General features: G+C 39.0%; 1 protein-coding gene across 1 annotated transcript in view; it reads left to right on the top strand.

Annotated features, from left to right (window-relative positions):
• Positions 1-14,790, top strand: part of PPTC7 (protein phosphatase targeting COQ7) — a 41,866-nt gene extending 27,076 nt beyond the window's left edge. The window contains exons 3-6 of the mRNA XM_059140511.1: positions 4,627-4,825; positions 7,960-8,083; positions 9,673-9,802; positions 10,911-14,790. Of these exons, the coding sequence (XP_058996494.1) occupies positions 4,627-4,825; positions 7,960-8,083; positions 9,673-9,802; positions 10,911-10,969 (512 nt within the window). The 3' untranslated portion in view covers positions 10,970-14,790. The remainder of the gene's footprint in view (positions 1-4,626; positions 4,826-7,959; positions 8,084-9,672; positions 9,803-10,910) is intronic.
• Positions 14,791-15,835: the final 1,045 nt, after the last annotated feature.

A 15,835-nucleotide genomic window follows, 5' to 3' on the forward strand; every position in this document is an offset into this window, starting at 1 on the left:
ATTAAGTTTCTGCTAGTTGCCAGGATCTTTCTGGTTACTAGAAGTAGCCTCCCCCCCGAGTCACTGTCCATATTAAAAATCAACCTCTTTTCAGTGTTAATGGAGTTCTCCACGTTGTAAAATTTTGCCTTCAATTTAAATCTTTTCTAAGAAGGGGTTCTTTTCATCACGCTGCCATCTTCTGTCTTTGTGCTGTGACTAATCACCTTGTTTTCCTTCTATCTGAAGAGAAACCTTGTCTTGAGGTTTCAATATACCGCTTTGTCTTAATCCGCTATTTTGGACATGCAATCTGGAGCTTGCCTGGCACAGTGAAACATCCTAGATTCTGTTTCTAGCACCTCTCTGTCAACTTGCCATATGACTTTGGGCAAACTACTTAACCTCTGACCCTTTTGCTTTGTTTGTTAAATGGAGAGATCTTTTTTTGTGAAAAGGAGCGGCTCAAAGCTCCATGCAATACTCAGAAACAGGTTGAGGGAAAGCGGACATTGCAGAATATTATCTGATAGTCTGACATCTAACAAAGAGCCTATAGATACAGATTCCAGGTCCCAATTCCTGCCTGTTCCCGTGAGTCCTCTGCCAACATCCCCCTATCCATTTACTATGACTTAGAATAAGCAGTTGGAAAACACCTGCCCTGATTTTGCACTTTGAAAGCTTCGGGGTTTTTTGCTGTGTTTCTTCCTTATCCCTCCTTCCTTTCCTGTTTACTGTCGTATAGCTTGAAGATCTTAAAATAAATTTAAGGACTTATTAGAAGTTTTCTTACACTGAATATTATAATCACTTTTCTCGTAAAAGACATGTTGAAATAATCCTTCATTACTATGTTTGACACCTAGACACTTCTCTCACCTAATCTATGTACATACCTCTAAGCTTTTGTAACTAAGTTCAAGCATTTTTTGGCAAAGACAGCCTACTGAATTTTACTGAACCTCAGATATAATTGCAAATAATGATAACTTTACAAGATTAGGTAATCCTTTAAAAAAAAAAGATTTTATTTTATTTATTTGACAGAGAGAGAGACAGCAAGAGAGGGAACACAAGCAGGGGGAGTGGGAGAGTGAGAAGCAGACTTCCCACCGAGCAGGGAGTCTGATGTGGGGCTTGACCCCAGCACCCTGGAATCATGACCTGAGGTGAAGGCAGACACTTTAAAAACTGAGCCACGGAGGCATCCAATCCATTTTCTTTTTTAATCCAGTAATTGCTAAAAAGCCTGTAACACAGTCCAATATAAAGGTCAAACACCTATTTCTTGACAATTTCTAGCTGCTTTTAGATCTGGGTTGACATCACAGGCTAATTGTTAATATGTATTTCCTCAGAAACTCTTAGGTGGAGTTAAGTCTTAGGAAGCCAGCATATCTTAAGAATTTGAGGGGTCAGGGACGCCTGGGTGGCTCAGTTGGTTGAGCGGCTGCCTTCGGCTCAGGTCATGATCCCAGCGTCCTGGGATCGAGTCCCACATCGGGCTCCTTGCTCAGCAGGGAGCCTGTTTCTCCCTCTGCCTCTGCCTGCCATTCTGTCTGCCTGTGCTCATTCTCTCCCCCTCTCTCTCTCTGATAAATAAATAAAATCTTTTAAAAAATATATTTTAAAAAAAAAAAAAAAAGAATTTGAGGGGTCAGTCCTAATAAGGTTCTTTCTTTGCTGCACAGAATGTTTCGTAGTAGTTTGCAAAATTAGGGGATATATATTATTAGGATAAAAATATTTCCGTCTTAGCATGAATGATTTGTTTGGGTGCCTGTCTGGGTTTGTCAGTGGTCTGAACATGAGATGCTGTTGTTCTCAGCACTTCTTTTCTTCTTTTCCTGCTTGTTCCTCTCCAAATACATACGAATAATGAGCTCTTCTCCCAGTATTAGGTTCTCAGGGCCTGAGCCATGTGCACACATCAGTTATATGAAGAGGCAGAGGAGGAGTATATACTCCAAGCCTACATGATTTTGTAAGGCTGGGCTTGTCTTCTTTGGTGCTGCTTTGCATATTAAAGCTCTGTCACTCACAATGACCATTTTGACTCTAACTCAGCGGGTGACAGCCACCCGGGTAGCAAAATGATAGCCTGGGTCTGTCAGTGAGTAATAATGAGTCAACACGAGTCCTTCCTGCCCCAGGATTTTCAAGACTCTACTACTCATCTGTCATTTTTCCTTCTCAGATGAATCCCATCAGCTTTCAGAAGATCTTTTGTGTGGTGATTCTATTGAAGTGTGCACTGAGTTAAGGAGGAAGGGTAATTGGTGATCTTAACTGTACCATAAGCTGTGCAGTAGGTTATCTGGCAGCACTGCCAGTTAGTTACAGCGCCTTATTCCTTTGATGTTTGATGGCTGGAGACTAGATAGCTTAGCGTTAGGGCATCAGGTTAGATAACAAGGAAATGGAATTTCTGAACATTATGATGAGATAAATGCTTAAATTTAAGGTTTTTTATATTAAGTTATACATTTTCATCATACATCCTTCATCAAGGAAAAATATCAGAAATTAAATTATCCATAATCCCTCCCAGAAAACTATTATTATTTTAGTGATTATGCACCTTGATTTTTTTTCTGTGTATGTTTCTGTGTAGAATAATGGTAATAGGAATTGTGAATATACTGTGTGCTTACAGCAGCCTCATGAGGTAGATTCTTTTGCTTTTATTTCCTATTTTGTTAGGAAAAAACTGTGGCATAGAGAGAATAAGTGACTTTCCCACAGTCACACAGCTAGAAAACAATGGGACCCTGGGATTTAACACAGCTGGCTCCACAGCCTGTTTCTTTTGTTTTGCTTTTAACCGTCATCTTAACAGTTTAGCTTTTGCCTACTATTGGTTTATTTTTTAATTACATTAAATTTCACTTTTTTGGATGTATAATTTAATTTTGATAACATTTCTTATTGAAGGAGACTTAAATACTTAAAATCTTAAATACTAGCTTGAAATCTACTTGTTTCACTTATCTTTCATTTTCAAATATATTTCTCTAATAATCTAAGTGGCCACCAAATAGCTAACACTGTGTGATATAAGTGTTCGATATGATTTAACTAATTTTATCCTCACAACACTAAGAGGTAGTTATGGTCTCCCTATTTTGTAAATGAGGAAACAGGTCCAAAGAGGTTAAGTAATTTGTCCAGGTCACACAGCTAGTAAGTAAAAGAGCCAGCATTCAGAGGCAGGGAGGCTGACTGCAGAGGTCTGTACTCCTAAGTATTATATGACAACGTGTAGCTTTTTACTCTATGGATGTACTGTAATTTATTTAGCTGATTCCTTAATTTTAGGAGTGAGGTTCTTTTCAGTTCTTGATCTTTTGATCTTAAGCAGTGTTTCTGTATTTATTTTATTTACATCTCTAGTTGTTTCTTAGGAATTGCTAAATCAAAGGATAAGCATATTTTTTAAGGTTATGTTGCCGTTTAGAAAGTTGTGTAGTGGGGCACCTGGGTGGCCCAGTGATTTAAGCCTCTGCCTTTGGCTCAGGTCATGATCCCAGGGTCCTGGGATTGAGCCCCGCATCGGGCTCTCTGCTCAGCGGGCAGCCTGCTTCACCCACTCTCTCTGCCAGCCTCTCTGTCTACTTGTGATCTCTCTCTCTGTGTCAAATAAATAAATAAAATCTTAAAAAAGAAGAAAAGAAAAAAAGTTGTGTAGTTTAACTATGTTGTCACCGTGGATGACATGGTGACAACCATGTTCCCTGCATTCTTGCCAATACCATGTGGTATCTTTTGACTCTTGTTAAACTAATGGGCAAAATAGCTACTAGTGCGATGATGATTTTTTCATATATTTACAGATTGTTTACATTTACTTCATGGTGAACTGTTTATTTTTCTATTTTGCCTTTTTTTTTTTTTCCCTGTAGGTATAGGTTTAAATTTTAGTGCTTGAAAGTAGTGTTACAGGTTGTACATCAGCTTTTCAGTCTCAGGAAGGTCACCTGAGCTGTGGGCTGCAAAGGTACACAGAGCTTTTTGCTCTCTGTGTGGAATGTGGTCTCTTCCCTCTGAACATTAATAGTCTCTGTAAATTGAACAGGATGATTGCACAGGCTACCTGGGAAAATTGGTTTTGTCAATTCGTAGTGACTCAGTCTCCAATGAAGGTTCTTCATGACCTCAACAGATGGAAGTCTGGTTAAAAATTGTAGTTATGTGCCCTGTCTTAAATTTCAGTGAATTTCATGGAGAAGGCTTCCTGCCAATGACTAATGAGAAATGTCAAGAAAACATAACATTCTTATTCTGGCATTTAAGTATTAAAACTTAATATCTCAACAACATGCTTTTGAGCATTTGGCATAGATTATAGTACTACTGAAATGAAATAGTGTGATTAAATACCAGCCATTTTTATTGTTTTCTATCTCTGCAAACGGAAGAATTCAGATTTCAGGGGCCTGCTTCCTATATGTAATATAAATCCCTTTTTCTTTCCCCATCATGTTGACACTGATCAGGTTACTATTGCTAGTTGTTAGAGGTACCAGCATGACTAAGATAAGCAAAGGAGGTTCCAATGTGGCTTTTTGAGGTGATGGGATAAAAATTGTGGATGCAAAGATAGCCTTGGAAGAAAAAATAAATGGAGATCATTTTTGATTCTAGGTAGCAGTACTGCCTGCATCGTGGTGCTGGACAGAACTAGTCACCGCTTACACACAGCAAACCTGGGTGATTCAGGCTTTCTGGTTGTCAGGGGTGGTGAGGTTGTGCACCGATCAGATGAGCAGCAGCATTACTTCAACACTCCATTCCAGCTCTCAATTGCACCACCTGAAGCCGAAGGAGTCGTCCTGAGTGACAGGTAATCTCCCCCCTCTTGGCCATTATGAGTGAGTGGGGCATGGCTGCTCCTCCTCCTGGCCCCTTTAACTACAGTAGAGATAGGCATTTTCAGTTGCCATGTACAATAAGAAGGTCCAAAGAGAATATTCTCATCAAAAGGACCTCTTAGTTTGACTTCAGAAGATATTTTGCAGGCTCTTGCAGCCAAGTTGAATTCAAATAAACACCCAATAATTTGACAAGACTGAAAACATTCTTCAAGCTTATAGAATATCAGTTTTTCATACCAAGACCAACATGGTACATATGGTTATAGTTGTTAAATTGTGCTGGAGAAATGAGTCATTGTCCATGCATGCCACCGCCTGTACAAGATTTCGCATATGTTAGGGAAAAGTTCAAACAGACATCTGCTTTATTTATCAGAACAACTTCCTGATTCTCGGGGCCTTCTATTATGTGCATCAAATAGAACTTTTAAATTGTCAAGACCTTTCCAAGACAATAACTACTTTTTTTAAATCAACTTTTACAGTTTATTTTTTCTAAGATGAAAATACAGAGTGAGGCTAAGCAGTTTCAGATTCCTCTGCCTGTAACAATTTTATAGGACCTGGCACAAACACTGCTGGTGATTCATAAATGTTGTTAAATGGGTAATGAACCTTTTGTAAAAATAGAAGTAGTCTTGCAAGTGTCTATTGTCTCTACTTAATAGTTCTCATTAAGCCAGATCTTGAGTACAAACTAAGATAAAATGATTATTACTGCCATTTTTAAACTGAAATAAGTATATTATGTAATTAGTTATTCAGGATTGTCCATCTAAAGTCTATTGCTGACTCTTAGCTAGAGGGAAGCATTTTTTACTGTCAGATTAGGTATGTTACCATAATTGGAACAATAATTCATTATAGGCCCTTCTCCAGTTGGCTGTAGTATATATCTATCCATATTAGCTACATTGGAGTGAGGAGAAAGCAAAAGCCCAAGGGCTTGGTAGATAGCAAGCTCAGCTAACAGTTGTAGAGAGCAGTGTTTTAATTTTCTTTTATTTGATTCTTGTTTTGGCGTCTGAGTGCTAGAGCTGCTCTGCCGTATCTCACAGCCTATCTTTGGGACTGTGTGGTCAGGGCAGCACTCTGCCTGGCCTGCCAACGAGGTGGAGGTTGCTTCCCCTGGAGCCCACAGACAGCTTGCTAGCATGTGACTTCAGCTCGTGTTTCAGTGCAGTCAAAAGTTTCCAGCGGCACAGTATGTTCAATCAAAATGGGCAAAGCTTCAGCTGGCGGAACACCAAGCTCATGGGTGGGAGTGTTGGGAGAAGAGGACGAACTGTCCACTGGTAGTGAGTCTCGCACAGGCAGGATAGCAGAGACACTCCTGAGGAAGAAAAGCCTCAGCATAAAATAGAGCTTTGCTGCCAACCTGGTCATTAATCTAAACTTCCAGAATCTGATTTGTTTCCAAAGTCTGAGCAACTGTGAAGTGTCTTGTATTGTTTTTCGTTATTCCACAGAGGGAATCGACCTGGTTTCCACCAGTTTTAGTCTTTTTTCCCCTGCTGCATGAAAGTATTTATTTTCTTTTTTACTTAGTTCCTCTTATCTGTAAAATAGAATTTTAACCTTAATTTACAGGTTTTCCTTTAGTAGCCTTTTCTATAAAGTGTTTGTGGTGTAAATGCGTTAAGTGGAAGTTCCTGGCCAAAGCCCATCACAGCACTGTTAAACGCGCCCCTTCTTTGCTCAGTCAGGAGAGGATGAACCTGAAATTTTCTCAGTGTACTTGGTGTAAATCCCCAGCAGGCATTGGTGGGCTGTTTGTTTTTACGTTTTCTCTTCACATATTTTATAACACGTCAGTGACACAAGTTTTGGGGTCTTTCTGTCAAACTTAGGGAGCTTTGGTTCTGGCTCCTCCTTTCTGGGTCAGTGTGTAAATTTTTTCTTTGCACTTGTTCCCTAATTACAGGTTAAGGCAGACTTTTGGGCATTTCACCATTCCCTCACTTTGGAGGCTTGGATTCAGTGAAGCTGGCCTCTGGAAATGGCTGGGAACCAGCCTTTGAGAGGGCCATTAATTCTTTGACTATATGGTCTTTTCTCCCCACTGGGTGTACATCCCCTATACCCAGTTCTTGTATGTTTTCATCAGGTGTTATCAGAAAAAAGCCTTCCTTCTATCCTTTTTAAAGTTTTATACAAAAAGATGTAGCGAAAAATCTATCTCCTATCCCATCCCAACAGCTTCTCTCCTCAGAGGCAGCCAGTATTATCTGTTTCCTTGTGTCCTTCCAGATTTATTCTCTGCATATAGAAGCAGCTGTATCTATGGGTCTTCCCCCTGCTCCCCCGCCAAACACACCCACACACCACTGTCTGTACGTTCCTTCCTTCATTAGCAATATATTAAGGAGATCCCAGCCACCCCACCCCACCCCCATATGGAGGGTTAGTTACTTTGTTTCTTCATTTATTAGATATTTCTTCAAGACCTGCTGTGTGCCAGACACACTAATAATTTAATACTTACTGTGGTGAGCACTCTTTAAGCTCTGAGAGACACATAGTTCTTACTCTGCCTTACTAGTCCCTAGTAGTCCATACTCGTATGGACAGCTTGCTAGCATGTACGGAATACCATTGTAGTAAGAAATACCATTGTAGGTATTTCGTGTGTATTAATTCTTATGGGATTTGCACGTTCTTATCCATAGCGCTCTGTTGTTCCACTATACTCAGCCTCCTGAGAGCCAGAGTCAAGCCTGCAGGGAACTGATGAGTAGAAAATGAGTAAGAGAGGCTGGAATTTGGCTATAAAGATTTAGGAAATAAAGACTCATTTCTACTAGGATTTTGCATGTTAGTTCTGACTCAGAAAAGAATCCTTTCTTTTAAACCATCTGTGACTAATCATCAAACTTAGTTTTACTTGGTAGAGTCAGTTAAGCTTTTAAAATAGTTATATCAGATTTTTCAATTAATTTTTTTCAAGGTTAAGAATTTCAAAATGGTTTTATTATTGATTCTGTTATTATAAATTAGTTTTTCTTAAAGACTCATTGCATTGTAATATAGTGCCTGTTGAAAACTTTGAACCTTATCTCTGAAGGCCTCTCCTAACTTTGCCCCTACCCTGTCCTTGTCACAGCCCGGATGCTGCTGATAGCACATCTTTTGATGTCCAGTTAGGAGACATTATTCTGACGGCAACAGATGGACTTTTTGACAACATGCCTGATTATATGATTCTTCAGGAGCTAAAAAAATTAAAGGTAATTAACTCACAGGTTGGTTGATGGAAACAATGGCCCTCTCTGGGCAGCTAAGTTTTACTGGTCCAATTGTATTATCTCTTTTTGTAGTTTTGGAAAAAGCTATATTGCAAATTGAGGAAGACAATGGTTCTGGTCTTTCAAGCAATTGTAAGGGGAAATACTCACAATTGGAGAACTTGAGGGAAAAAGAGGTTTCTCACCCACACCTTTAGTAAAGTGGTAAAGGCTGGAAAGCCCAGATGAGAAATTTCTTGTATTTTTAATGGTATTAGCTCCTGGCTGCCTTAATCCTCTTATTCTTTTAACAAACCCGGCAGGTGTTAAAGTTGGAAAAGACAGGAAATCCCCATACTAGAGCCAGATGAGGGCAGCGGGCAGCTAGGGGCCTTAATATGACCTGAGCTGTCAGCAGTAACGAAACAGTTCAGATTTGGCCCATACAGAAAGTGGAAGGAAGTGAAAACCAGTTTTTCCATATTTTCCTGGCTTTGCAAAAGTACTAACTCTGGGGGAAATTAGTCTTTTCCTATGTTCTTAACACTAAGCAGTATTGACTGTGAGTAAGTTTCTAAACTTTTTAAGCAGTATTTTCCTCACCTTTAAAATGGGGGGTACCAAAGGTCCTACTTTATAGAGTTGTGGTGAGGATTACCTAAGACCCTGTGTACAAAATCCTTAGTGCCGTGCGCATCTGTGGGGTGCAGTAAAGGTCAGGTGCTTAGATGGTGCTAGCACTGTGCTCTGTGTGGTGAGGGGGGAGTAGCAGAAGCGTCACATTCCCTCCCGATATGGAACTTATGTTGCTAGTGGAGGAAGACCGATAATACAAAGAAAGAAATATATGATAAATGTTGGTGGTAGATAAGAAGAAAAATAAAGCAGGGCAAAGGAATAGAGAATAAAGAGGGCTACTCTTTTTAGAAAGATTGGTCAGAGAAGGCCTCTTCGAGGAGGGGACATTGAGGCCTTTTATTATTTATACTGAAACTATTCCAAATCTTAGCATGGTCGAGCTAAAATGGACCTTGTTTCCCATCCCCGTTTTACAGATGAGGAAGTTGAAGCAGCAAGGATAAGGGTATGACTCAAGATTACACAGCTAACCAAGAATCTTTCATCATGATATAAAATTCTAAAGGTATTTTCAGTAGGACAACTGGCAGCTCTTACTTGGAAAGCAAACCGTGGTTGGCCAGGCTTGCATTCCTAAGCAAGGAATCTTTTGAGGTCACCCTAAAGTGCTATCAAAATCTGCCTTTTTAGTCCCGTCCAACTTTAGCAAGAATACCTTAAGAATTCCAAATGAGAAAAACCACAAAAATGAAAATCCAGACTTTAGAGCCAAAGGCCACCCTAGCAAAGGGTGACATCTGGTTGACATCTTGTGCAGACTCACTAGTGGTCCTGTTCATTTTACTGAAGATGCAATGTTGTATAGTCTTCTCTGTGATAAAACTTAAATGGTGGAAACTGTGGTTAGATAAATGTTACTGTCTCAAAAAGTGATATTTGCAAGTAGTACACTTGCATGCCGAAATCATGTGAGGCATCATGGTAAAAATAACTCCATCATCCTTTCATCTTAGAATTCAAATTATGAAAGTATACAGCAGGCGGCAAGAAGCATTGCTGAGCAAGCCCATGAGCTGGCCTATGACCCAAATTATATGTCACCTTTTGCACAGTTTGCATGTGACAACGGATTGAATGTGAGAGGTAAGCATTCCTTAGGAAGGTCATAGGGACTGACTGGGGACATAGTGGGATGGGAGCATTCTTGGCTGTGGGGTGAGGTAAACTCGAGCACTGGGGTGAGACTGGTGAGGTGTCCTTTTCCAGCTGTGAGCCCATGGCTTTGAGCAAGGTCAGCAGGCCCTAACACTGGAGGTCAAGAGCAAGTGCATGTCATCATGTCTTCCCCACCGAGGATATCCTCCAGAACTGTACTTTGTTGGCTGTAGAGGCAGGCAAAACCTGAAGCCCTTTATTGCCACCACAGCACTGCTTGGACCTGAGCCCAGAAGGCCTCCAAGTCCTCCTAGAGGCCCTGGACATTCCTAACAGTTTAACATTCTGCCCTTCACGGGTCTGACATTTCACTTCTTCCTTCCCTCTGGCTTTGTGGGACTCGTTGACAATATTTGCCTGCCAAATTACCACAGCAGATTTTGAAGAGGGAAGCAATGTTAAACTGTCCTTGCCTAAAGAGTCCTTCTATCTACTGAACAATATGTAACTTTGGGAACAGGCCAGTAGCTCAGTCTTAGGGCTGGGATGACATGTTGGTGCTGCTATATCAGAACTCATGGATTTGGTCAGTTTCTTGCTGATACAATATTATGACATGTAAAGCATTTCTTAGCCCTCCAGGAAGTATTAAAATAGAAAAAAGCACATGCCATAGCTGTTTGGCAGATTAGAATACAAGACTATTCCTAGTTTCAAAACATTAGATATGTTTGTCCAAATTAGGATTGTGAGTAGAAGCCTGTAACTTTCTCGTCAGGCAGAATTTATCTTAACCAGATTTTGTCTTTACTGTGATTGCTATAAACAGAGGATGTGGTGGCCATTTTAATAGAGCGCCTGTTGTAAAGAAGCAGTGAAGGTTTTTGTTTTTTAAAAAAACAGAACAAAAACTTCAATTGAGTTACATGTAATTTTTTAAAAACAATTCTCTTTATCAAGTGTTTTCTTTTTTCACTAGAACATAACCAAACCTGCCTGAATTGCAAGCATTTGTCTCTTAGTACTTTCTTAGGCTTATATTTTTAATGGACTTTTCCTTTTAAGATCTGTGAAGACATTTTCATTTTCATTTTAGGTGGAAAGCCTGATGACATCACCGTCCTTCTTTCAATAGTGGCTGAGTATACAGACTGACTCGCCTAGGTGTCCACTCTGGCCTTTCCTTTCATCTTCCCAGATTCTCCCCTGCCATGTGTGCTGATCCTGCTGGCAGGACTGTTTCTTTGCCACTGATCTTGATGGCCAGTGATGTAAGCCTTTGCCTGTCTTTTTGAGACCTGGTTGAGATCTTTGTAGAGAACCACTACTGTCGTTCACTAGCTCGTATCTGCCAGCAACTTTGAAGAGATTTGAAGATTGACCTTCACTTCTTACTGTCCTTTCTATGATGGAATGAAGGTTTTCAATGCCAGAATGGCTATTATGTTTTAAAAATGGTTTAAGTATTGAAAATGAGTGATGTTAGTAAAGTGAATTCAAAATTACAGTGTGTAAAAGGGATTTTAAAAGTCTAACACAAATTGTATGTTATGGTACATCTACTAGAAACATACATTATCATCAAAAGAAATGTTACACGTGTACTATACAGTCTTTGTTATGATGATTGGTGTGGCTTTATGTTTTCATTATAAACTCCTATTTTTCAGGGGCTTATAATTCTGCTCTAAAACATTGCTCTGGATTATGAAATCATCATCCCAGGAGCTTTTTGTTAAAAATTGGAAGAAAAATTTAGTTTAGTTCTATGGATGCAAATGTTTTTCTGGTTTTTAAAAGATGCTTAATTGTGCTCCTATGAGGAAAGTTCCGGCAGTTTATTGATTAGTCCAAATTATAGACTTGTGGCCCCAAGGCCGCCTCCTATGCAGGAGGCCTTGGGGAGCCTCCCTACCAGATTTTTTCAATGGAAATATTACCCAAGATTATAAAACTCCTCAAAGCCTAGGAATTTTAATGTTATGGCTGAAATTCCTCCCAGCTTTCTGATAGGAGATCCCTATGTGGGAGCTCTAGGCCCACAGGCCTAATAGGTTGAGAGTGGACAGCTGTAACTTTGAATCTGGTTGGGTTTTGATGTTCCTGCTACTCATAGTCTCCCTCTCAGACCTTTCATTACTAGCCTTGCTTTCTGTAGAGCATGCACCAAATTCAGGGAGTCCATGTGAAAAGAGTCCTGTGGGCAGTGGCAGCAGCGCAAGAGCCCACGAGGAAAACTCCCGGTGATGATCTGACATTTGCATTTGCCCTACACAGAAATTTAGGGGTCCGAATCAAGCTTAATGTTTACAGTTTCCGAATAGCCATCTTGCAGCGTATAGTTTCCTTATAGAACTACCCTGCATTCAGTTCTCCCTTTATCTGCAAGCTCAAACTTATTTTTAAGGTTTATGTATAAGTCAACTGCTGTAAAGATATATATTTTTGGGTCAGTTTTTTTCCTTCATTAACTTGGTGGTAGAAAAGTATATATACTTAGAAATCCTTAAATTAAAGCCATGTTTTATATATAAGTCAGGTAACATTGGTGTATAGATGAGAATGCAATTAAACCTGATGAGGATCTACTGGAGGAGAATACGGAAAGTGTCTTTCTCTAAAGGAGATACTTCTTCCCTGGTTTATTGCATTAAAACTTGTGTTTGAGGTTACCTCAACTTGTTTTAAAAGATTTTGTTTTGTGAATTTGTACTGTATATTTGAGTAACTGTCAAGCTTTTGTTTTATTTAAAATTGTTTAACATGTACCATGTACATGTCATTACTATATTTCAATGCATCATGCTTGTAACAGGCATTTCATTTATAATAAGAATGAGTTATTCATTTGTAAGCCGTTCAGTAATTTATCTACTATTCCTAAATTGGCATAATGTTAGATATCTATTTTGAATCACCTTTAATTACATGTCAGAATGCCTTAACTACCCTAACTTGACAAAACAGAATTCTTTGGTAGAAGAGATAAGGGACTGGGCAGGGAGGGCTGGGTGGAGTTACATTCTATTTAAATAAAGAGTACCCATCGTGCTGCGATAAAACATGGAAGCGTGAGTGGCAAGTGGCAGGGTATTTATTTTGCACAAACTGTTTGCAGTCTCTGTGTATTTAAAAAGTAAAGAAAGTTGCATCCAGAAGGGTTTTGTTAGAAGGAATACATTTATATTTGGGCTGACAATTTCAGTTCTTTTGTTTGGGTTTTTAATTATTTCTGGTCAGAGGTATGTAGCCTTATGATCTGGATATATTTTGCATTAATTTTCCAATGCCTACATTTAATTCCTTGTAAGAGCAGTGCTGGTCAAGTCACTGGCTTTTCTCTGCTCTCATTTAACCCATCAAACACAATCTTTATAAAGCTAGATTGGTGATGTTTTACATGACTCATTTAATCAACTTCGTCTTTTTTAAGAAATGACCATTAGAAATCGACAACATTGGTGTCAGTGATATGAAAATAGTTGGAAAAGAATTTGAGTTTCACAATGGAGCTGACTTTGGACCTGGCCTATAGATTAGTGACACAGAATATTTTCTCTCTTTTCTTTTTGCCCTGTCCTTTGTGTGTGACACAGTTAATTTTATGACTGCCAGGGAGTGATTGGGGGGGGTGGTGATCAGTTGGAGTGCTGCTTAACAAGTAACACTCCTTCCACTCCCAGTAGTTAGAGGCTCTGCTGGACCCATACTGGAATTTTCCAGGTCACAGAACCCAAGTCTCTGTGGGGTGTGACTGCAATATACCACTTGGTGGGTCTGATTCTGAACTTGATGTGTGTTGATTGCATTTTAAATCAAGCAGAATAAAACACACACATTTGCCTCATGTAATGGACTTTTATAACAAAGAGAATTTGGATTTCTAATTTACAAATGGCAAATTATCCCTCTCTGGATGCACCAAAGACCAGTAAAGTTTATAGCTTTTCCATCTATATTTATAAAGCAATACTGTATTATAAAAATCAATATTTTTATCACATGCTTGAAATTTTTATTTTATTCTGTTTTAAAATGTGCACTCTAAACATATCAGAACCTTATTTCTTCCTGTGAACTTAAGCTGCCTGCGCACAAAAAAAATTCACTGAATGGATAATGCAGTAGAGTCCATTGGGCTCTTAAAAACTGAAAGAAGAAATGGGAGTAGGGGAGACAAGTTATTTGTCCTGAATTACTGTACTGGCTTGACATGGTTGATAGGTACTAAATCACAAAAGAATCCATTCCAGGTATGCATGTCTGGGGGGTGGGCTGTGTCTAGAGTAGAAACTAGATTTCAAGCTTTGCATGATAGGAGAGTGTCCTCTTCTAGCAGCTGCATTTGTTCCAGATAGAACAGTCGCCTTCAGGACCACGTTTAGTACCATCAACCTACCACATCGAGTAACAAGGCAGAATTGTGGGAATTCACGGAGTCAGTTGTGAGCATTTTGGAGATTGTAAACAAGATTGGCTAGAACTGTAAATGTTTGTACTTTTGAATAAGTTCATGGTTCCTTGTCACCTTATACCAGCTATCTTTGTTAGAAGCTACAGCATCCAATTTCCCTAGAAACTATCACATTTTTGCAGTTAACAAATTTCACAAGATCAAAAAAATCCCCCAAATCTGCTTATAAAATTGAAAATATGAAGCAGAAAAGCATTTGGATTCCATTCATTTAAAAAAATTCTTTGCAAAATTGAATTTCTCAACTAAAAAGCGACAGTGTCCATGTCAAAATTTTAACTGTTAGCAGGTAGTTTGTGGCAAAGATGGCTAAATACTGAAACAAATTTGAATTTGTGTATACTAATGAGCTGCTTTTTTCTGTTGAGACTATCATTATTTGTCTTACCCAAGAGGCAATGACCTGAATTGGATGTCTGAAATATAACTTATGCAGGAATAGTTCTGTAAATACATTTAAATAAACTGTAAAGATATTTAATAAATATAGTATTTATACTAACCTGTGTAACTCCTCTTAATTTGAACTGTTACAGAGTAAGACACCACTCCTTGGCATTTCATTGGTTTCTATATCAAGTCCTCATTTCCAAGCCTCTTAGTCATTCTAGCAGGAACTCAATTTGTAGCTGTCATTTTATCTCTTTTACTAGTTTATCCCCGAGTTCTTTTTCACCAGCTGGTTTACTACATCAGTTTAGCTGCCTCAAAAATTCCATCAAAATGGACTGATAATTGAATGAAAATATAGATGTTTTCCCAACTGAGAAGGCTTTTGCATCTTCCAAATGGTGTGGAATGAAGCCACAAAAAAATCTGGTGTCATTTAAACTTAACATTCTGTATGCAAATTCTAAAACCCAAATTATAGATAATTTAATAGTGTAACTATCTTTTCCAGACCGGTGCTGCACCCAGGCAATTACTGATGACCGTGCCCTCACAACCTATAACCCTCGGCCTGTTTCGGTGAGTGAACCAGAAACTTCACCCTCTGCAAGCTCTATAGTTACTCGAGTATAAATGCTCTCTTTGTCATCATCTGCATCTGTCAGGAATATGTGAAATTCAGTGTTAATCATCACTGTAAGCATAAGAAATGTAAATCTTTAGCCTACAGTGTGAAAGGACTTGAAATTATGTGGGCATTGCCAATTTCCACAAAAAGCTTGGTGAAAGCCACTTTCATTCATTGAGGAACATTTTGGGACGAACTTGAGTTTTTATTAGGTTATTGTGGGTAGCTCTGACTCATCACTAAGCTACAAGAGCCAAATTCATTCTGGTTTTAGTTAGAACTGTGTTCACAGTTCTAAAGTTTACTAATTCACTCAGCCACCTTTGTGTATGAATTCCTCACAAAATGTAAAGTACAACTGCTTGCCAGTTAACATTTCCTTGTGATTTGTTGGTTTCATAAAGACTTCACAGTAAGACATTGCGGAAGTCAAGAGTTCGTTAGGTTGTAACTGACTGTAAACAGGTTCGGGGGAGGGAGAGGCATGCATCATATTATGTAATAATAGGTTTGTGCCAGATTTCTTTAG

Source organism: Mustela lutreola, chromosome 11 (genome assembly GCF_030435805.1).
Source record: "Mustela lutreola isolate mMusLut2 chromosome 11, mMusLut2.pri, whole genome shotgun sequence".
NCBI classification, from domain to species: Eukaryota; Metazoa; Chordata; class Mammalia; order Carnivora; family Mustelidae; genus Mustela; species Mustela lutreola.